The sequence below is a fragment of the Bos taurus genome, chromosome 1, assembly GCF_002263795.3.
Source record: "Bos taurus isolate L1 Dominette 01449 registration number 42190680 breed Hereford chromosome 1, ARS-UCD2.0, whole genome shotgun sequence".
Taxonomy (NCBI): Eukaryota; Metazoa; Chordata; class Mammalia; order Artiodactyla; family Bovidae; genus Bos; species Bos taurus.
The window spans coordinates 134,197,088-134,220,109 of record NC_037328.1 but is presented as its reverse complement, the minus strand read 5'-3'; the positions used below and the strand labels follow the sequence as shown (position 1 = coordinate 134,220,109).

Genomic DNA, 23,022 nt, shown 5'->3' with positions numbered 1-23,022 from the left:
AATGAGCTTATAGAAGCCCAGAGGGGAGGTGTGTGACTGTGAGCATCAGGGAAGTCTCCTAGTGAAATGTGCTGGATCTGGAAGGGTGAGCAAGAGTTCCTCGAGTAGATAGAAGGAGAAGAATTCCGGACAAAGGAGAGAATGCAGTGCAGAGGCTTAGGGATGTGAAGTGAGTTCAGTGTGCACAGGACGTGGCAGGAACTTCCTGTTGGTCACAGTATGACCCAGAGATGAAATCAAGAGCAGCAAGTCCATATGGGGACTTGAAGGACATGGAAAGGAGGGTAAACTTTTAAATAACTGGTATTTGAGCAGAGAATGATATGATCCCATGTACATTTTGAAAGGCACACCCTGGTGGATGAGAATAGATGGGAGATATGGAAAGCGATTGAAGGATTGATTAGAGGCTTTGCTTTAGGGAAGGAAAATTGGTGGAACCCATTTTTGTGAGGTGATAGAGATACAGAGGAAGGAAAAGATCTGAGGAAAGGAGATGCCGCTGACGAACTGTGTGTTGGGTCCCCATGTTCTGGCCAGTGACCACAAAGTATGTTAGGAAGTAAGGACCAAATTCTCTGGATTTGTCAAGTAGGGAACCCCCCACACCACCCTACACCTGTCCAAAAAAAAGGGGGGGCAGGCATGAAAGAGGAGTGGGGGAGAAACCAGACTGCAGGTGGTTGAACACGGAGAGAGGAGAGCCTGTATGATGTGTGACTCCACTTTGGGGAAGCTTGGCTGGAGAGTGAAGAGGGGACATTCAACATAGAGAAAGATATGCCAGGTGACCATGTTTGGGTTTTAAGTGGCTATGACTTATGCAAATTTAGGTAGAGAAAGTAGAGTCAGGGGAGAGGATGAAGTTGAAGTTCAAGGACAAGAGGAGGTAACTGGAATCAGGGTGTGTGTGGGGGGCCATCTCCAAAGGATGGGAGGGGTGAATGGTCACTCTCCCTAACAGTACTGTCTCTGCCCCTCCGCCCAAGGCTGCTTTTTGAGTGATAACCAGAGGATGCCACAGGATGCAGCAAGATAATATGATTAAAGGATTTACCCCACACCTGGCATGGAATAAGTGCTTGGTAAATGTAATTTTTCTGACTATGAGAAACAGTGGCCTGTGGCTGAGGCTAGGCTATCTGCTGTGACAATGAGTCAGACAGCGATGGCATTCACCACAGGGAGCTTGTGGTCTGAGTCTCATCCGTCCGAGCAAACAGACATGTCTAAGACAGGCACTGGCCAATATGGGCGTTAATGATGAATGTGGTGTGAGACAAGCCTGGCCATGACCAATAGAAGTCCACCTAGGGCGATCCCCAATGCCTGCCCAATGCTAGCTGTGCACTGATTTCAAAAGAGATGGATGTTTATCCCTGGTCAGATGGGTGGGGAATTCTTGAATGCTATTTGCAAGACCTCAGTAAAAATGCTTCATGAATCCTGCCCTGTCACAAGCATGCATGAAAACTATGCTTTAGCTCAGGTCTAATGGGCTTTATATAGTACAGTACTGATTTTCTTTCATGTTTTAATAGAATCCGATTTAATATTTGCTTTCTGCTCTCTCTGCTTGCTGTTGACTGATTCAACACAGAATCCTTCCCTGGTGCCCCCCGACCTTGTTGTTATTCCTTCATTCTATGTGTTGGCATTTGATTCTTGTCTCCAGCATGAACCTCTTTACACATGTCTCCGTTCAGCTGGCGACAGTCACGTGCGTGAATTCTGAATGCATTACTATCCAGAGCAGTGGCTCCCACAGGCCTGCCATTCAGAAAAGGGGCTTCCAGGCAGAGTCTGTTTCCATCAGATGGATACTGAGGGTAAGCAGAACCCATCCTGGGAACCAGAGGCTATGGTCCATTCTGTTCTTGGGCAGGAGATTCTCCAACTGGATCTCAAAATGCTCAGGACTGCAGCCATGAATTTAGCAGCATTCTGCTCTCCTACTAGGGACCAAGCTTTCTAGAGTTTTGCAACAAGGCATCTCAGCCTTTGCAGGTGTGTGAACAGCAGCCATGGATGGAGCTGTCCGGAGGAAAGAGGCTGCCCTCCTTGAGTCCCAGTGAGCCTGACTGGTTTGTAGGAGAGACGGTCTGTTCAGATCTCTTGTTTTCCATGAAAAGATCTGACCACCAATGTTTGGAGTGCCGTATCAGCTTAAGACCAGCTCTGGTAGCTAGCAGAGTGTCTGGGACAAACCGCTATGCTCTTCTTGTATTATGGGGTAAGAAATAGTGGCTGTGTGAATCTCCTACCCAACATGGCTTCTTGAACCACAGCTTGTACAATGTGAATATTCATTTCTCCAGGTGTTCTGGAAGCCCATCCTGCAGAGAAACACTCCCACTGCCATGCACATACCACACAGATCCCAGGTTGTGTGAAACTGTATGCAAGATGCCTGAATATGTTGAGTCCTGTCCTCCAACACTTGAGTTCTCCACAAGTTAAGAAGAGACATGGAATCCAATAAGAGTCCAATATACATACATGTCACTGATGCTAAAGCTGCCTGGAGGATGCAGCTGAGTCCTGAGAACAAAAGGGCTTGTATCCAAGACCTCCATCCTCCTCTCCCTTGGCAGACATGATTCAGAGAAGAAAAGCCTCACTGGGATGACTAAAAGGGGAGCTGGCAACAGGTTGTCATCTCCATCTGTCATTTTTTCTCAGAAAGGATTGGGACATGGTTGACTGGAGTTGAGGGAAGAGAGGAGATATGTGTATGTGAGGAGGGTGGGATCACACCAAAGAGGGATGGAGAGAAGCTGGCCAAGCTTCCACTCAGCCTCACTGGGCCTTTCTTTTTCTCCCTGCAGGTGTCCCATCAGGTCCCCGCAATGTCATCTCCATCGTCAATGAGACATCCATCATTCTGGAGTGGCACCCTCCTCGGGAGACGGGTGGGCGGGATGACGTGACCTACAACATCATCTGTAAGAAGTGCCGGGCAGACCGCCGGAGCTGCTCCCGCTGTGACGACAACGTGGAGTTCGTGCCCAGGCAGCTGGGCCTGACTGAGTGCCGCGTCTCCATCAGCAGCCTGTGGGCCCATACCCCGTATACCTTTGACATCCAGGCTGTCAATGGGGTCTCCAGCAAGAGTCCCTTTCCCCCACAGCACGTCTCTGTCAACATCACCACAAACCAAGCTGGTAAGTCTGGAGGCGTCTATGCCCCTTTTGTCTGTCTGTGGGGCTGACACTTGGGCCACTTCCGTGCAGGAGCAAAGCTGCAGCCACATCCAACCCGTTAGTCTGCACCCAGGCCTCCTCCCAGGAGTGAAGGTATCAGGTGATGGGCATTTGAGACCATGGAGAGGTAGGGTTTCACCTGTGAGAGTGAGCTGGATTCTGAGGGCTTTTCCTGTGCCTGGTACAAAAGCAAAGATGTATACTCAGGCTAGCATGGACCCAGCGCTCTGCACATTCAGCTAGGGCTCAAGGACCATCCTTGGAAGGATGGATGGACAGACGGATGGATGGGTAGGTGGGTGAATGGGCAGAAGCACTGTACGATCTTGAGAACACCAGTGTTGCTTTCTTAGAAAACCCAATGAAAGCAACTTCCCGGAAATCTTGTCAGTATTGCCTTCATAGATTATTTTTCAATTAAACCCATGTAATTCAAGAGTGCACTCTCCTTTACAGCGTGCTCAGATGAATGCTACACTGTTATAGAGACTTCAGACAGTTTATAATAGATCGATCCTGATGGCCAGTACATCCCTGTACTGCATAGCTCAGAACACATTTTCTTCTCTTCTCTATTTCCAAGTCTTTTGCTCTTCTGACCTTTTCTTTTTATTACATTTCACACCTCTTGCAACAATCCATTTTTTAAAATCCATTTAATCAGTCCGTTCATGTACTCACTCTGCTACTGCTAAGTCACTTCAGTCGTGTCCGACTCTGTGAGACCCCATAGACGGCAGCCCACCAGGCTCCCCCGTCCCTGGGATTCTCCAGGCAAGAACACTGGAGTGGGTTGCCATTTCCTTCTCCAATGCATGAAAGTGAAAAGTGAAAGTGGAGTCACTCAGTAGTGTCCTATTCCTAGCGACCCCATGGACTGCAGCCTACCAGGCTCCTCCGTCCATGGGATTTTCCAGGCAAGAGTACTGGAGTGGCGTGCCATTGCCTTCTCACTCATTTATTTATTTATTCCCTCTTTATTGAGGCAGTTATTCAGCATCTACTGTGTGCCAAGCTGTGGATTAGACACTGTGAGGGATACAATGACACTTGGGCACCATTGTTCCTCCCATGAAACTCATTAACTGAAAAATTTCCAGGGCGTAGACACAAAGTGCTGAGCTGCAAGGTGGTGTATCCCAAGCATCATATGCTGTACTCATGCAGTAAAGACCAAAGGAAATAGAGAGAAATGAGCAATGTCCCCCCTGGGGGGAAGGTTCAAGGCTGCAAAGGGGACGTTAAGATCATCTCTTATAGACAATGATGAGAATCATAAGCAGTGGACCATGATCTTACTTGGAATTATGGATTTTTCTCAATCAGCAAATTGTAAAAGAGTAGCTTGTTAGTGGAATAGCAGGAGCTGGGCTCTCTGTCCTTCCACGTAGCTCCCAATTCTTGACCTCTTCTATCCTTCTCCATCCTTTCCTACTCCTCATCACCCCCTCCCCCCAGTCCTGAGACTTGTTCTGCCTCTTTTAATACCAGGCATCTTTGATGGCAGATGATTCTTGGGTTTAAGCTGTCAGAATGGAGAAGAAAAAAAGGTGTCATCAGAGAGCATGGCTGTCCAGATGGCTGCGTTGTTGCTGAGAGCATGTGTGTGTTCGTGTGTGCGTGTTTGTATGTATGCGTGTGGTCACGTGTTTACATGCATACGTGTGTAGTGAGAAAATAAGAGTGGAAGTGTGGAAGCCTCCAGCTGGTGACCACAGCCCCAGTGCCATGGAGACAAAGGTTGTGACAGCCTGTCTTAGCCAAAGAGAAGGAAATGGTAATTTCTGCATCATGATGAGCACGTAACATGGGCAGCCTTTGTTAGCAGTATTTCCCTTGGAGAGTTTAAGGCAGAAAACTGGCTGAAATATTTTAGTGTCCCAGCTTCTGGGAATAATAATCCTGCCAGGCTGTCATGTTACGCTGGGCTTGGCTGTCTTTTCTCTCTCTAAGCATGTGTGAACAAACCTGCCACTTATATTGGTTTGCTTTGATTTCTGCCCCTCCCTTTCCTTACCCTGCTATTCCCGAACCTGCCCATCTGCTTGTCTTGCCATCTGCACCTTCCCAGGCTTGTGGGGCCGAGAGACCAGGGCTCCAACAAGGGACCCTGCATTACCAGTGTTCAAAATATTTATCTTTATCCTCACCCATTGGCCCTTCCAGAAGCATTTCTCATGTCCTTTGTTCCCCCTCTGATGGGCCCTTTATTCTTAATTTTTCCTGACTTTGTAGTCATAGTCCCACTGTCACCATCCAATCAATGACTTCTCTTTGGGAATCCTGGAATTAGGGTGTCAGAAAGTTTATGATCGATGAGGTAAAGCTGCAACTGCTTCTTCATGGCATATGGTTATTATAAAATAAAGATCAGGTTAACCAGTAATTTCTTATCCATAGGATAAGAAACAATATGCTGCTTTGGTAAATCCACACATGAATGCAAATTATTTTCAACCAAAAGATAATTTGTCTAAAAAGACAAGAATTTTAAAAATAAACACTTGAGCCTGTACCTCTCTGCAAGAGGACTTTAAGAACATGAATGGGAGCTCCAGATTTTATAAAACATGAAAGAGAGACTAATACCATCAAAAGATTCCTAGTGACTCACTCAGATCTGTTAAGGGATGAGGTAGATGAACCGCTGTATCACCAAGAAGTCATGACATTTCTGTCCCCTTTCCAAGGCACCCCAGAGCTCTTCCAGTCTGGCAAGATCCGGTTCATCCTCCCTATCCTCATCTCTGGGTGTGTTGTGACCCCTTGTCAGTACCTGTGGCCACATCTCTCCTACTATTTGGGTCATGAGTGATGGCTCAGATGGTAAAGAATCTACAGGAAAGCTGGGTTTGATCCCTGGGTTGGGAAGAAGGTTGGGAGAAGGGCTACCCATGCTAGTGTTCTTGCCTGGAGAATTCCATGAACAGAAGAGCCTCGTGGGCTACAGTCCATGGGGTTGCAAAGAGTCAGACACAACTGAGCGACTAACACTTGCACTTTCAGATAGATTGGCAGGTGAAGAATCTGACCAGGAGTAGTCCTGGAGTCAATCACTAAGTCAACTGCTAAGTGTTCGTTGACCATCTGTTCCCTTCCTGGAACAGCCCGAACTGAAATGACGGAAGACCCCTAAGTGGGTCCTGATTAAGGAGTAGGTGAGGAATAGTTATTATTCATGTTTGTGTCTCTTTTGAGTAGATAGTTTTGGAATACATGGACTCATTTGATCTTCATAATTACTCTGTGGCTTGTGTGTTATTGTTCCCAATTTTTCCAATAAGGAGACAGAGACTTCAAATGGCTTGAGGAGTCTAGGATTAGAAGAAGGGTCCGTAGGCCATCCATTCTGCCTCTGCCTTCCGTTTCCTGCCCTGAAAGGTGGATGGTGCCTCTGGGCTCCCCATGTCACAGCTTACACACACAGAGGGGTTATCCAGAGCCAGACAATGCCATCCTGCTGAGGGGAGGGGACCTCAGTGAGCAACCTTCCACAATTTTTTCTGTGACAGTGAACCATTAAAGGCTTCCACTGCCTCTGGATGGAGAGGTGAGCTAGGTGTGCAACTGTTAAGGGGTGCAAATCGTTCCCAAGGTGAGTTGGATCCTGACAATGGATGTTTGGGTCACATGAGGGAAGAGTTTGGACGAGTTGGCTGCAAGTATTCTGAACATCATTGTCTGTTTTTGGGTACAGTGCACTCCTGTGGGGTGGTTCCTCCTTTGTTTAGGAGCTATGGACCACAGGTGGCTGGGTGAGCCATTCTTACTCTCCAACAGAGTCAGGGTTTGTCACGCTGTTCTTCCTTGGGGCTTCCCAAGTATGCTGCATTGATGCTGCATTGCATCACTCTCATAAGCCCTACCCAATGGAGGCAGACAGCTCATGTTAGTTGATTTTTTTGTATCTGACAAAAAACGGTTATGGTTGGCATCATTCTATCTGAGAAAGTCACCAATACACTTCTCTTGATCCTAAGGTTGTGATCTAAGGAGATTTTATAGTTATATTTTGGTCCACTGGGTACACATTGGATATATTAATAGTTCTTCCATCAGAAACAAGAATGGCTGGGGACACTAAAGGGTCTATTGAATCCTGAGATCCAGAGAGCCTCCATCTCCTCCTGTGATGACCCCAGTCAGGTATACAGTCAGACTACTCGAGGATCTTGAATAACTTGGAAAGGATCAGGGTAAGATCCTCAGCCAGCTCATAAAGAGTGGCAGAGAACTACCATTTTTGAGCAACTCCAATGTGCCAAGTCCCTATCAAGTTCTTTATAAAAATGAGGTGGGTCAGATGAAGAAACTGGGTTCAGAGAGCTTTTGAAATTTGCTCAGCCTCTCACAGCCAGCAAATGATGTTTCTGGGTTTCATACTTAGGTTTGTAGCCATTTTATCCTTGGACAAATCAAAAATCGCATTATGGTGAGCCATGTAAGTTGTAAGCTCCCTCTAAGCTATTGCCACATAGCTGGGCCACTTTAGCTGTCAAAAAAATGTCCATCATCTTTGGTCAGGGTTGGCCATGAATTATGCAAGCTTAGATTTACGTGAGGTCTTTAGGGATGCAGCCTTGCACTGAATACAGCTGCCTTGAGTTTAAAATAGACCAGATCAGGTGGAGCTCTCTCTCTTGCAGTGGCCCAGCGATCTGCAGAGAGGTTGTTATCACCACTAACTCTTGCAGTCACTCTCTGGCACCTGGCCCCAGGTTCAGAGTGATGGCTGGATCATCCAGCTGTCAGACAGAATTAAAGTGAATGACAAACTTTACTTATCTTTTCTGCCAACTAGACTCAGAGTGTCAGAACTGGGGACGAGGACCTTGGAGGAAATGTTGGGAAAAATGACACAAACCAGACCAGCACATCCATAAAATCAACTTGTAGTGTGGTAAAATAAAGTCAGTAAATTTGGGAGCATCTAAGCCAGAGAGAGCACACTCAAAGACCCATGAGGCCAGGAAGGTAATGGAGAGGAGCCACCCAGGGCCAGACAGAGGGGAGGAGTAGAGACCACAGGGAACTGACGGGGAGAAAGGAGCAGCCCCTACTCAGCTCCAGCAAGTGGTGCCATACCCAGTGCTGCCAGATTCTAGAAACTGAAAATCCATATTAAAAATGTTGACAAATAACTAGAAAATCCTAGAACACATGAGAGGCAATCAAATCCAATTCTGGATTTGACTTTTTGGCTGTGACTTGCCCATAGACTCAAGGAGCCAATCTGATCTACCCAGGCCTAAATGGTGAGTGTGCTGTGATGTACCATCTCATCCCACCATGGGGCAGTCACCTTCCCTGATTCCTGGGCTCATGGTGGTGGCTGTGCAGTGGGCGGGGAGCCCTGGGCTTGGTCCCTCTCTCTGCTCCTCACGTGACTCACGCAAATCCATTGAATTGCTACAGTCCCTTCTTTCTCCCCAGTAAGATGGGAGTAATGACACCTGCTTCCTAGTGCTGTGTGACGAGCAAATGACACAGGGGATAGAAACTCACTTTGCAAACCGTGTGATGGACTGGGAGATGAGCATCATTTCTGAGATTGTACCCTGAGCCAGACAGCAATTTGCTGGGCCTTTTCCCCCCAGTTTTTCTCTTTCCAAAGCCCTGAGTCCCTTTGTTTGGGACTGATGTCATCTAGATAAGATAAATGACAGATGTCAGTGTGGCCATTCTTCACGAAAGGAGTAGGTACCAGAAAGGAGAGCAGGGAAATCTGTGTCCCCAGGGGTTAATGGAGAGGGTGAGGATAGAATGGGATGTGTGTGCCCAGAACAGGCTCCTTCTGTGGCTCCGAGGAGCCCGACTGTCTCTCCTCACTGTGTTTGGAGAAGCAGCACTTTCCCCTTGTACTACGCATCAGCCCTGGAGGATCCCATGGACGGGGGAGCCTGGTGGGCTGCAGTCCATGGGGTCGCTGGAGTCGGACGCGACTGGGCGACTTCACTATCACTTTTCACTTTCATGCACTGGAGAAGGAGGTGGCGGCCCACTCCAGTGTTCTTGCCTGGAGAATTCCGGGGACGGGGAAGCCTGGTGGGCTGCCGTCTCTGGGGTCGCACAGAGTCAGGCACGACTGAAGCGACTTAGCAGCAGTAGCAGCAGCACGCATCAGCAGCATTTCTATCTGACATTTATTTTACACACAGTTCATATATGGCCTGTTGTGCTGACTGCATGTAAAATACTAACGTATCGCCTAAGCCTGCAACACAGACACAAGCTGTTACTTAATTTTATTTAAAAAATCCTATACCACTCTGTCAATCGCCACAAGCCTCTAGTTTGTCCATTTTAAGGCATTTTTGAAGTTCCCAAACAATTAAAGACACTCAGAGATGCTACTTTTCCCATACGTGAATTACCCAGCCCACCAATTCCTCTGAACATATCACCTAATTTGCATTATTCCTTGGTTAAATATAGTATTTGCATGCATAAAGAATAATCTTTGAATATGAAAAGGAATTTTATGATATTGCAATATATTGAGCTCTTTGGAGGAAAGATATTATGTAAATCTCAAAATTAAATATTAAAACAATATTACACTGCTGCCTGTGAAAATTTAGAGTGTTACGATCCATATGGTGAAGCTAGTCTGTTTTTAAGGGCTGGTCTCATTGGAAATTAGCAGGTGAAATTTGCTCCAGAGCGGAGAGAAGATTGAGTTGGAACTTCAAAAAGATGGGAATGACTTTAAGGAGAACTTTCATTGAGGTTAATAAGGAAAAGTTTTTTAAAAACCTAAAGTCAATGAAAATTTCACTGTTTTCAATTCAATTTCATAGTTCATTTCATTGCTTTCTTATCATAAAAAGGTTGTTTTTATTGTTTCTGAAGCCCTGGTATTGAGAAGGAACTTCCAAGCAGCCTCAGAGAGGTCCTGCCATTAGCAAATAGAGTTTCTTGTCTTTTGAGCTGAGCAGGTCAGCATGTAGCATTGCCCTTGACCAAAGTCATGGGCTTCCACTACTGGCAGCCTTAGGTTCTGCACTAGATGGTGACCTCTGCAGAGAATCAGACTTCCCACCCTACCCCAGCTTCATGAGAGAAGGACCACACAGCACTAGGCATAAAGTCTTGATAAATATTTGCCACGCTTCTTTAGTCCCTGCATATGACATATGTTTGGTTGATGTGTAGTGATCGTAGTATGTCCTGGTGATCCACAGGTGGGCAAGTGATTCTTCCAGGTCAGCAGGGAACCAGGTGTCTTCCTCCCCTATAGATCCTAGAGGGAAAATGTAAGGGACTGATCGTAGGGTATTACCAGGAGCCCCAATGGTCTCAAAGGAACATAGTGAGATTCAACCACATTCAGAGGGGGATTCATTTGTTTGCTTAAGCATGTTAACTTTGGAAATGTACTCACCACAGTCTTTGCAACTGCCTTCCACTTGCCGATTGCTTGTCTTCTGCTTCTAGGGGCTCTCATTCACTGACTCGACAAATATTTATTGAGGTCTTCTGTGTGTCATACATGGTTCCAGGCACAAAGAACACAGGAACAAACAGCACAGACAAGAGTCTGTGTCTTGGGGAGCTCATGTTCTGGTCCCCAGCATTCATTGAAACTGGTCTCAGAGGCCCAGAAGGGCACCAAGGGGGATCTCAGCTGGGCTCTGGGTTCCACAGCCTGCTGAAGTACCAACTCACACTTGGCGAAAGTTAGGATGTGATCACATGCTGCTGCTCGAGAGCTTTCAATCTGAGGAGGTTTTTGCCAGTTGCTCGATCGTGTCCGACTCTGCAGCCCCAGGGACTGTATCCCGCCAGGCTCCTCTGTTCATGGTATTTTCCAGGCAAGAATACTGGGGTGGGGTGCCATTTCCTTCTTCAGGGGCTCTTCCTGACCCAGGAATCAAACCCAGATGTCTTGCATCTCCAGCATCGGTAGGTAGATTCTTTACCACTAGCACCATCTGGGAAGCCCACACAGAGACAATACTGGGTGGGATATTATATTATTCATTATCTGACCAGTTGGAACTTCTTGTGGACAGATTTCACATGCTGGGCCACTCGGTGTGGCCCATAGGTATGCTCCCTGTTCCAGTCCTGAGCAATGCCTAGGGATGCTGCTAACAGCTTGAGAACAGCTGCGTTGCTCTGAGGATGACTGGAGGGCCCCATGGGCCCTGGGGACCTGTTTGCTCATTTTACTAGCTCTTGGGCCAAGCTCTCTAGGTACAGAGTTTGTTAGGTGAAAAGGAGATTGCTGGCAGTAGAACTGTAGTAAGTTCCTCCCCTATTCAAAGTCCAAATGAAATTGTTTTCACCCTCTTTACAGAGGGAACCTCCAGCTGGATCAGGAGATAATTTCTGTCTGCTTTGTAGCCCAGGCAAAGGGGGTGGCCCAGGCAAATGAGCCTGCTCCTTGCTCCTCTGGCAAATGTCAGTTCCATGAACAGACTGTCATCTCCAGGAGAGTTGGGTCTTATATCCATCTGTGTGGCTATGATTCCCCCCGTGTCTAGCTAGGTGCCTGAAATAATAGCATTTGAGAAATGTTCATTGAATGAATTAATAAATTATCAAATGAATGTATGAATGGATGCCTCAGTCATTCTTAAATTCATCTCAGACATCAACAAATGGTGTAGCTTGCGTGCTCTCTGTGGTCTTTCCTTCCTCCGGCATCTCTGGGCAGGCACTGTGTTTAGAGTTGAGACCCCACATTCTCCCCAGTGTTGCTGAGACCTGGACTTCCTGGGTGCAATGTTCTTCCAAAACACAGCCCTGTGTGGGAGACACTCAGCCACGCTGGGCGGTTGGACTGCCCCCTCCCTGACAGTCAGGGCCCCAGCTGCTCCAGCAGGCACCAGCGGGGATGTCAGGGTGGCGTTCCAGGGCTGCTGTCTGTCCACCTGCACGCCAGCTCCGCGCCTATCATTTTCACAGCACTATCCATGTTAAACAGGCAGAAGCACCAGGGGTTTTTGAATGCAGCAATTAACAAAACAGTAATCAAGCTAAGTGTTTAATTTCAGAAAATTAACATCTTCTCTGAGCGGATATGAAAGATGGGGAAAAAAGACACATTAAGTATTCTGGGTAAATAAAGGCATTGCTGGACCCCAGATTTTTTCTTGTGCAAAGGGCACTTTTTGCCAGCATCCCAGGCCTGGGGCTGTTTCCTCGGAGAGCTGAGCTGCAGGGCAACATCAGCTGTAGCATTGAGCCCTGGAGATTTAAATATGTGCTTATGTTTCTTCCTTTCTGTCTTTTTTTTGGACAGAACAAATGCTTTCTGTATCCAGAAAAGCTCAGGGGAACAAGCACCCATTCATGACCCTGTGAGCCCATGCATGCGTTGTCATCTGAGCTGTTCTAGTTATAAGGACAACGCATGCGTTCTTAGATGTGCACGAGTTGTTTGTGCACATGGACTGTATTTCTCCTGACGGACCAGGGCTCGTAAGGGAAAAGACCAGGTGTCACGGCTCCAGTAATCCCTGTACCTCTAAGCAGTGTCCCGTGTCCCAGGAAGTCCTCCTGGGCCTGACATAATGTTCACAGTTTGGTGGCGTCTCCTGACCCAGTGTGCTGCCATTTGTTTGCAGGAATGGGTTTGCGTGTGGAAAGGGAAGCTTGGGAGGAGCTGGGTATTGGGGGTGCTGGGTGGAGACAGGGACTTCTTGTGTCTGATGGCTCATCGGATGCCCTAAAAGGGGAAGAAGATAAGGAGGGCAAAGAAGGAGGCCTTGAAGGGTCACTGAGGTTCAAGGCTCAAATAGGTAGCCCCAAGGCTCCGAGGAGGTGCTGCAGCTCAGCAGGGAGACAGGCTGCGGGAGGCTGAATGGGTGCCGCCTGGGGGAACACAGGGGAACTGAGTTCTTATAAGCCCACGGCTCCCCAGGGAGGGCCCTGGAAGTCTGGCTCAGTGAGCAGCTTTTCTATGGGTTCCTCAGGCAGCCTGCATTTAAAACAAAGAAACCAAAGCAGGAGAATGAAGGGCTGATTTGCAAATATGTGGGAGACGCAAGGGGGCTCCCAGAAGCGCGCAGGGATGGTGGGCTGGGTTCTGTGCGTGTGTCACTTGCTGAGACTCTGAGTGCCCAAGCAGAGGTATTATTTATGCAGTTGGACATTCAGTCTTCTATTTTCTCTGTAGGTGGGAGATAAGCTCGGTTGCTGAGAATGAGAGAGGAGGCTTTGGGGTTGAAGAGAATGAAAATGTTAGGCAGTACACTACAGAGAAGGGGAGATGGAATTGACCAGAGAAATTCAGCATTTCTAGAAAGTATTTTGAAGGCCCATTTGAAGTTTGTGATCTTCCATTTACAAAGCTGCCCATTTGCCCTGTTGTGTGGCTTTCTCAGCAGTACCTGGCTGCTCTGAGCAGGCCCTATAGGAAGAGGATGGTGGGTCTCTCTCAGGCTGAGTTTTACCGGTTGTATGCTATGGAAAGATGAAGGCAACTCACGCCTGCTGCTTAGGGGAGTATTGTCAATTACGCTATTGCAAAATGGAACCCAAGCTGGATGAAGCAGGATAGGGCTATGCAGAACCAGTTAAGGCTGTGCGGGGGTGGGGTGGGGCTGGGGGTGCGGGGGGAGTTATCAGAGGTTGCCCCAGGTGGGCAGGATGCTTGCATTCTAAAAGTGTACTTGATGTGTGGCTTTGAAATTGGAGCAACTTCAGGCTGGGCCAGGTCCAAGTGAATGTCAGGAAGGGGCAGATTTGGATGAGTTGTGGGTGTTGGGGAGTGACTGTGTGCTATTCAGTGGACCTTGGAGTTACCTACAGGAGGGCAAGGCACAGACTGAGAAGATGACCGATAGGGAAGCCCAAGGCTTCAGTGAGTCAGGGTGTGATGTGGGAGCAGCACTCGGGGAGCAGCGGTTCAGCCCAAGGGCATTTGTGCAGAGGGTGCAGGTGGATGGGGAACAAGGAGGACACGGCCCACCTCCTGACCCTGAGGTGTGCTGGGCATGAAGTCATAACCACCATGCTGGGGAAAGCCACAGGATGGAGGGGTCTGCAGGGGAGCTACTGTTCCCTAAGGAAGACATGGAGGGAATGTTCTGGAAAGAGCCTGGTGGAGGCCATGGGGAGTTTTCTGGTTCTTGAACAGTCATTTTGGAGGGCCTGGGGCAGAGGTGTGCAGGGTGGTAAAGGAGGAAGTCAAGGTCAAGGGGATGGAGGCCCCGAACATGGTGGGGATGGAGGCCCCGAACATGGTGGGGATGGAGTATAGGGACAGCTCACCGCTGGGCAGTGCCCATGGAATCCTGCCTGCAGGGAACCTCTTGGCCCTGAGGCCAGAAGACTTTGACCTCCAAGCCCAGGGAGGAGAGTCACAGCAGCTGCAGGCATGGCTCCCCTCTCTGATGTCAGTGTGGTGATGATAGGCTTTGGGTGGTCAGTAGGTGCCCTGCTGCAGGTGTGTGGGTGAGAATCAGGGAGTAAGGGGATACATGGGGTGTCATCTGCTCTCCCCTGTGGCCCCTTTGGTGCCTCCTGTGATCAAGCATTCAGCAAACCAGGGCTACCATCGCTCTGGTCCCACAGGACAAAGGCTGACAGGCCTGTGGGAGGTGGAGCTGAGCGGCCTACCCCAGCCGCCCTACAGGCCACCCTGGGGCCCCTGCCTAGGATGGACATCACCTGACAAGGACCCCCATCACTCACACTTCCCTTCACAGCCTCCTGCTGCCATGGGGCACAGCATTCAGGGTCGCTTCCTTTTACCGGCACACCTTCTGGTTGCCCCAGGAGAGAGAAATTGCCAGGAGGGGTGACCCAGCAGGCAGAGAGGCCCCAGGACACACTCACTGGGATGTCTTACCCTCCTAGCATAGGGAGCTGCGCACGTTCACCTCTGTGGAACCCCTGATCTCTGCAACCATGGATTATGTGACCCTCCCCATGCTGTGCATCCTCCAGGGGTTCTGAAGATGCTAGGAGCTTGAGTATATGGGGAGGGGAGAGAGAGGCCATCTCAGGGGTAGGAACCATGCTGTTTCAGACTCTGCTCTAGCTTGCTAGGGACAAGGAAGTCAGCTTTCTCTCTTTCCCTCTGTGCTATAATCCATAAATTGTAAGAACTGACAGAAAACTGAATAACCCCAGATGTCCTTTTAAGATGTAACATTCTGATTTCTAGATAAACAGTTTTCAAAGTTGAGCTTGCACCAGAATCCCCTGGAGGGCTTGTTAAAACACAGGTTGTTGGGCTCCACCTGCAGGGTTTCTGATTCGGTAGGTCTGGGGTGGGGCTCAAGATGGCCACGTTCCTTCCCAGTGCTCAGGTGATGCTGATCTGGGAAGACATTTGAGAACTAGCAGGTAGATGATTCCAGGAGAGAACCAGAGAATTATCTGGTAATTTCAGATAATTACCTCAGAGGTAATTATTAGAAACGAAGGCCTCTGCTGTAAACCCACACCCCTAGAGCAGGCCCCAGGCCCCAGACCCCTCTGTCACATGCTCCCTTGGCTTAGAACCAAACCCTCAGTGGAGGGACCGGTGAAGGAGGTGCCTCCCTGTGGGTGTGGGGCTGACTCAGACACCCAGGCTGCAAGCCATCACTTTCTCCCCCACTCACACTTGGTTGAGCCCTTGATGAGACTCAGGTAATACTCTACAACAGCATAGAAGTGATGCCACCCACCCAGAGCAGTCCTCTATCCCCAGGGGACTCAAGGTACAGAGGGAGATTGGAACGGATTGTCTGGGTCATCTCAAGGCAGAGCCCAGAGTGAAAGCAAAGACGCCAATGTCCACATTAGGGAAAAACAATTAGAAAAATAATGAATTCTGCTTTTGTATTCATACCCAGTCTCCAAACTAATTGCTTATTTGTTTAATCTAGTTTGACCAGAAATGTTACTGCACCAAAAATATTTAATGAGTCAGGCTTCCTAATGTAAAATTCAAGCATATTTGTGCAATGAAATGAGTTTTCATCAACAGAAGAGGAACCTGTTATCTAAGCATTACCTTCTCAACAAAATTCTCTCCTAGAATAGGGATGTCAGAAGAAACACGATTCCTCTACACACAGTTCATCACTTGCACAATTCTTCTGCGTGAAAATTATTCTTCTTTGTCATCAGTACTATTGGGTCTTTAGCTGACATTTATAGATTTGGGTTTTTTTCTAAGGGTGTGTTTCATGTAAAGAAAAAGATAACCCACCACCCCCAACTCCTCAGGTCCAACCTCATCGCTAATGCCTTTGAGGAACTCACAAAAGTTAATCTGAGGTCTCAAGGGGACTGATGGAGGCTGCCAGCAGTTTTGGTTCCCTCCACAAACACTTTAGAGTCTGAGCTAAGGACATAGAAAATGGACTGGCCTCAAGGTTCTGGGACCCCTGTTTTTGAATCGCCCAGAGCAGCACTGCGTGGTTCTGTTTCACACTTTATGCTTCAGGGAATCTTTTCTTGGGAGAAAGAATTCCACGGTTTAAAAAGAAAATAAGTTAGAAAACCATGCATGTTAGGGTAACATTTCAGCTGAAACATTCCAGTGAGATGGGAATGGCCCCAGCCTCCCCAGTTTCTGCCTCTGTGGTCTAGAAGCACTCCTGTCCCCACTCCCCTGGGACCTCTATACTCAGCCCCACTCCATATTCCTTCCCAGGTACAGGCTGCAGAATCACAATTCTGCCTCCCCACCCCACATCTTTCTCCTTTAAAGGTTATTGTCCCAGTTTGGCCTTTAAACTTGTGATTTTGACCCCTTTTACTTGTAGTGCCTTTGGAGAAGAGCCCCTGATCATTCCAGTGAAGGCAAACTTTTACTGAGCATCTGTTCCGTGCTAACACAGTGGGAGGAGGGCAAAAACAAGACCTCTGCCCTAAAGAATTTACGCCAGTGATGGAAAGCAGAGCTGATCACCTGGAAAGTTAGGTCCCAGTGCACTGTGTCCCAAGGTGGTAATTACAGCCCAATGAGCATTATTAAAAATAAGGACTTTGAGTTGGGAGGAAGGAAGAGACACTCTGGTGGGCGTGGTCTGACACAGCTAAGCCAAGGCAGTGAGTGGCATGATCTGGGCCTTGGTGGGGTTATGAAGAGAGGTGGGCAGAGGGGGTGGTTCTGCAAGCAGAGATCCCCAAAGCTGAGTGCTGCTGGGATCAGTGAGTAGAGCAGTGAGATGAGAGCGGCGGGTTCCTTGGATGGAAGAGTGGGATGCAGCCTGGACTGGCCAGAGGCTGCCACATTGTGAAATGTTAGAGATCTCTTTCCAATGGGGATCTGATGAATGTTTTGGAGCATCAGAGGAAGTAGGTAAAATGAGCTTTGGGATGGTTAATCTGCCTGTACTATAATATGAAGAGGCCCAGAGGGAGACAAGGATCAGGGACAGGATGTTAACGTGTCAGTCAATGTGGGCGACCAGACCAGAAGAAATGTGGGCACAGAGCCAAGGGACCGTCCATGACTTCTGGGCCTGACTCACACCACCGGATGGTTGGGTCCTGCCTCATCCCCTCCCCACAGTCACAAGCTCTCCTTGTCCTCAAGGACAAGGCACCCCATCATTTATTTCCTAGATTACTTCCCAGCAAAACTGCAGGTCATCCTGAGATGTTACAGGAAACCATCTTTCTTCTGGAGCATTTGTCACACCAACCTCTGGGGAACCCTGCTGTTAGCCTTCCTGTTCTCTAAGCCCATTCTTATTCATCGCTCCACTCTGACTGGGTTGACATGTTTATTTATCCCCTCAAAGATATTTATCATACAAATACCCAAGGCCTGTCACGGAGTTGTGCTTTTCACATTTACCTTGAGGACCTATGCCCAGGGATTGATTTGCATCTGTGAACAGTGGTGGACCCAGAAGGAGACTTTGGGCTGGTTGCCAAGTACCCTGTGTTGGCAGACTGGATCAAGTTGGAAGAAGCAATGGACCACACAGGGCACATCCTCGGAACATTTGAAAACCTCATAACATCAGGGTTAATATTCCTATTTTATAGTTGAAGAATTTAAGGTCCAAAGAAGTTAAGTAACCTTAACCCATCACCACACAGTAAGCAGATGGCAAAGCCAGAATAGGAGCCCCCCTCTCTCTGTAGCATCTCTAGGGCCCCAAGCATGGCCCGTCTGCATTTTTGCTAACTCCTACTGCTCTGGGCTGGGACTTTGGCTCCTTACCATTCCTCACCACCCTCCTTGTCTTCGTCACAGCTGGGGTCTATGGTGTATATTGCAGGTGATTAGTCTAGGGATGATTTAGCTGGGAAATGCCACTCTAGAAAGAGTAAGGGGTTAGCATTACCATGTGATCCAGCAGTTCCACTCCTTGGTGTGTATTCAAGAGAAATGCAAATATAGGTCCACACAGAAATTTACAATGACTGTTCTTAGCAACATTATTCACAATAGTCAAAATGTGGAAACAACCCAAATGTTCATCAAATGATGGATATTTGTCCTAGAAACAGCAATGCCCAGGATGGTAGAAGTGGTGATAAACCTCAGATGGACACTGTTCAGGCTGGGGCAGCTGTATCACTCTGAGGGGTCACTCTGAGGATCGCCACCCACCTTGCAAACATTTCTTCATGGAAGGACTGAGGAAAGCTCACCAGCCAGTCCAGCATGAGTTATTGTGACAGAGGCAATGGACTCTCCTATCCATGGGCCTCTTTGAGGAGTTCAGATAGGATAACCCCTAACTGAAGGCCATGTATCTTCCAGGACATTTGCTAAGCTTGTTACCTGAGGCCAAGCAGAGGGGACTCAGCAGTGACCCTCTTGGGCCTCACAGCAAGGCTTCCCCTGGCATTTTCTACCTGCAGGAGAAACGCTGTTTCCCCCTTTAGATGAGATTTGCTGAACTCTGAAAATTCAAGTTCCATATTTTCATAACCTCTTCAAATATCTCACTCCAATTATTATTGTTGTTCAGTTGCTAAGTCATGTCTGACTCTGCGACCCCATGGACAGCAACATGCCAGCCTTCCCTGTCCTTCACTGTCCTAGAGTTTGCTCAAACCCATGCCCATTGAGTTGATGATGCCATCCAACCATCTCATCCTCTGTCACCCTTCTCCTCCTGCCCTCTATCTTTCCCAGCAACAGGGTCCTTTCCAATGAGGTGGCTCTTTGCATCTTGTGGCCAAAGTAGTAGAGCTTCAGTTTCAGCATCAGTCCTTCGAATGAACATTCAGGGTTGATATAATAGATCAGCTTAATTTTAAATGCATGTGTGTTTTGCTATTATTTTTCTTCAAAACTACTGATAAATACTTTGGTTATCTTAAATAAAATATTTTAACATCATTTATTATATCCCCAAATGGATTATGGTGATAACTGTTGAAAGAATTCTTTGGACATAAAAGTCAATGAAGACATTAGGAAGTAATTTTTAATAAGGAAAGATAATGCTTTAGAACTTAGTAATTGTCCTAGGGGAAAAAAATTATCAATCTATTCTCACATTTGGAATCTGAGATGCTTAATCATTGGGAGAAAACTTGCCTTATTTTCTCTGAGAAAACTTTGAACATGACTGGAGTCTCTAACTTGATTAAAAGGTCAAGCAAAGAATATTTTAAACATAAAATGTTTGGTCCAGGAGAACCCAAGATAGGAAATCAGGCTCCACAGTAAGACTCCATGGTCCAGATTTGGGGTTATTAAATTCCAGACAGAATCACGCCACCCTCCCAAGACCCAGCCAGAGTCTCAGAGGGGTGCAGGCCCTCCAATCTCCGTTGGAGCCCTTCTTTACAAATGGAGGGCTGGTAGGTGGTCTGCCTGGGCCCATCCACGATGCCTCTGGCAGTGACCTATGACGAGTTTGGGCTGACACTTGCCCCAGGTCACCTGCAAGTTCTTTCATAACTTCCAACTGGGACCATCCCATCTCTGCAATTTATCCACATCTAATTTGTCAGTTCAGGCAGGAACATTCTGTGCACTCTCGCTGCTGAATGTGATATACCAGCTTAGATCTGTCTGCTTCAAAAGCAGTTTGGGAGGAAGGGCTCCCCAAGGTCTTCCTTCACAACAACAGAGACAAAGGGCTCAGCCCACCTGCCTTTGCATTTTCTCCATCCCTGAGCCCCTGGACCAATGATGTTCAAGTCTCTTTCTGCTTCTGACACAGTTAAAGGGCCTTTTATTATTGGCTCTAGACAGGCATTCAGACACTCCTGGTTCTGATTCTGTTTGGCCCCTCACACAGATTTTCCTCAGTGCCTGATGGAACACTTGGCATTGCTTCCCCACTCTCCTCTTTGGATCCTGGCTTCCTGTTGGGTTGGCCTCTTTACTTTACTGAGGAGAAGTTCAGGGCAATTTTGAGTATGTTTGGATTTTTTGATCACTGTCTCTTTAGGCCAAACATATCTTTCTTTTTTGTAATTTTAATTGTATTGAAGTATAGTTGATCTACGGTGTTGTGTGAATTTCTGCTGTACCGCAAAGTGACTCAGTATGGCTTCCCTGATAGCTCAGTTGGTAAAGAATCTGCCTGCAATGCAGGAGACCCCGGTTCAATTCCTGGGTCAGGAAGATCCACTGGAGAAGGGATAGGCTACCCACTCTAGTATTCTTGGGCTTCCCTTGTGGCTCAACTAGTAAAGAACCTGCCTGCAATGCGGAAGACCTGGGTTTAATTCATGGGTTTGGAAGATGCCCTGGAAAAGAGAAAGCCTATCCACTCCAGTATTCTGGCCTAGAGAATTACATAGGCTGTATAGTCCATGGGGTTGCAAAGAGTTGGACACGACTGAGCAACATTCACTTTCATGCATATATATATATATATATATATATATCCTTTTTTATAATGATTTATCACAAAATACTGAATATAATTCCTTGTGTTATACAGTAGGACCTTGTTGTTTATCCAGCCTGTATATAATCATTCACAGCTACTAATCCCAAACTCCCGGTCTATCCCTGCCCAGCACCTTCCCCCTTGCCAACCACCAATCTGGTTTCTGTGTCTGCAAACACATCTTTCTTGATCAGTACCTTCTTTCCAAATAGTCCCTAAATTGATTCTTTGCCCTTTCTTTTTCTAAAGAAAGGTCTGTATTTGCTTACTTGCTAAATTTTAATAATTTTCATTTCTTTCTCTCTGTAGAATGTTTAGTTTAGTCAAAAGTGATCTGTGTGCTTGTGAAGAAGAAATTCTTTCAAGGATTCAGTGAAACTATCCCTTCATCTGAGGATGCAGGTTTATGAGAAAAGACAGCTGGCCAGGGTGTACTGTTCAAATCATTATATTTGGGGTTCCAGGGGCTGCTGCTTTGAATTAATTTTCCCTCCTATCTTACCTCTGCTTTTACTAAAAGCAGTTGGTATTTGAATGAATACCTGAGCACTTTTTAGTTTTGTTTGGTCTGAAGATTTTCTTGCATATAAAACATTAGATTTAGAGGTGGCATTTGCACTTGAAGGAAAAAGAAGTTGTCACCATAGGTGATGACTGATGGCAGGGTACCAAATGTACGCTGCCCCTGATCTTCAGGGAGGTGCAGTAATACTTTCCCACTTTCTCCCCTGTGCAAAATCCCATCTCAATTAAAAGGTAAGACATTTAGAATGACCTGTATGAGGATAAACAGCCCGCCTTGGGGTCTGTGACCACAGCGTCATCACCATAAATCTGAGAAATGCTGGCCGCGGTGGCCGTCACCCGCTGGCAGTTTCTCCTGGGTCTTTGTGCTGCTGAGGGGCTACCAGGAGGTCCTTGCCACCTGTGTAACAGGGGCATTCCTGTCCATGGATTTGACTCCTTTGAGTCTGGATCAACCCGCCCTATGAAGTCTCTGCCATTTGACCCCAACCGGGACCTCTAAGCAGGACTGTGACTTTACTTGTCCTTCTGTCCTGCGTGGTTAGAGCAGGGGCCTGGCGCCATGGGTGGCAAATATGCTGAGTTTTGAATGATGGCTTTCCAGGGATTAGAGGCAAAGGAAAGAAACAAGCCCATCAAAATCCTCAGGTCGTTGGGATTAATCTTTACAATTTTTAATACATAATGCTTCAGCTTTTTAGGCAGAAGGATCCTGAAAATCTATGTGGCCCTGACATGAGTAACATCATGTCAAAGGAGCCTGTTTCCACAGAGGACTGAAAGGGCAGCCCCTTCAGTGTGATAGGTGGGGACAGGGGTTGGGATGCTGGGGAGAGGATTCAAAGAGGCCATTCCCACCCATCCTGGTGGACACAGCAGGATCCCAGACCAACTCTACAAACTCCAGAACACAGTCTCACTCTCCCTGAAGCAGCTTCATCCTCTCTTGGATGTTCCGCACACAGTGAACACAGGTGTCGGAGAAGCAAAGTCAACCCCACTCCCACCCTGCCCCCCACCATTAACAATCCAGCCTGTACCAATCCATACCTGGTGCCTAGTTTTACTTTAGTGACTCAGCAGCAGCACCTCACACATCCTGTCCTCCTGGAAACACTGCTGCTTGGTCTCTAGGCGATCACATTCTCTGGTTCTCCTTCCAGAGCCCTGGTCTTTCTTTTCAGGCCCCTTGGCAGCTTTCCCTCATCTCCTGAATCTTAGACTGTATAACCTATTCTGCTCCTGCTCTTGGTCATTTCTGGTGCTTTTAATATGATACACTGGTGACTTCAAATTTATATCTTCAGTCTGGACCTCTTCTACGTGCATCTCAGCTATCTACTAGTCTGGTACATCCTAGATGTCTCAAAGCAAGCAGGTCCCAAGTAAAGCACCTGGTCTTTCCTTCCAGACTGCCTGTACCAGTATCTTCCCTGATCTCACTTATGCCCCTACCCAGAAACTTCCCAGCTGCTCAAACCAGAAACCCTGGAGTCATGATGACTCTTCTATTTCTTCCACATCCC

General features: G+C 47.5%; 1 protein-coding gene across 1 annotated transcript in view; it reads left to right on the top strand.

The window, feature by feature from the left end:
* Positions 1–23,022, top strand: part of EPHB1 (EPH receptor B1) — a 466,102-nt gene that overhangs the window by 333,013 nt on the left and 110,067 nt on the right. The window contains exon 5 of the mRNA NM_001192829.2: positions 2,829–3,164. Coding sequence (NP_001179758.2) covers positions 2,829–3,164 — 336 coding nt within the window. The remainder of the gene's footprint in view (positions 1–2,828; positions 3,165–23,022) is intronic.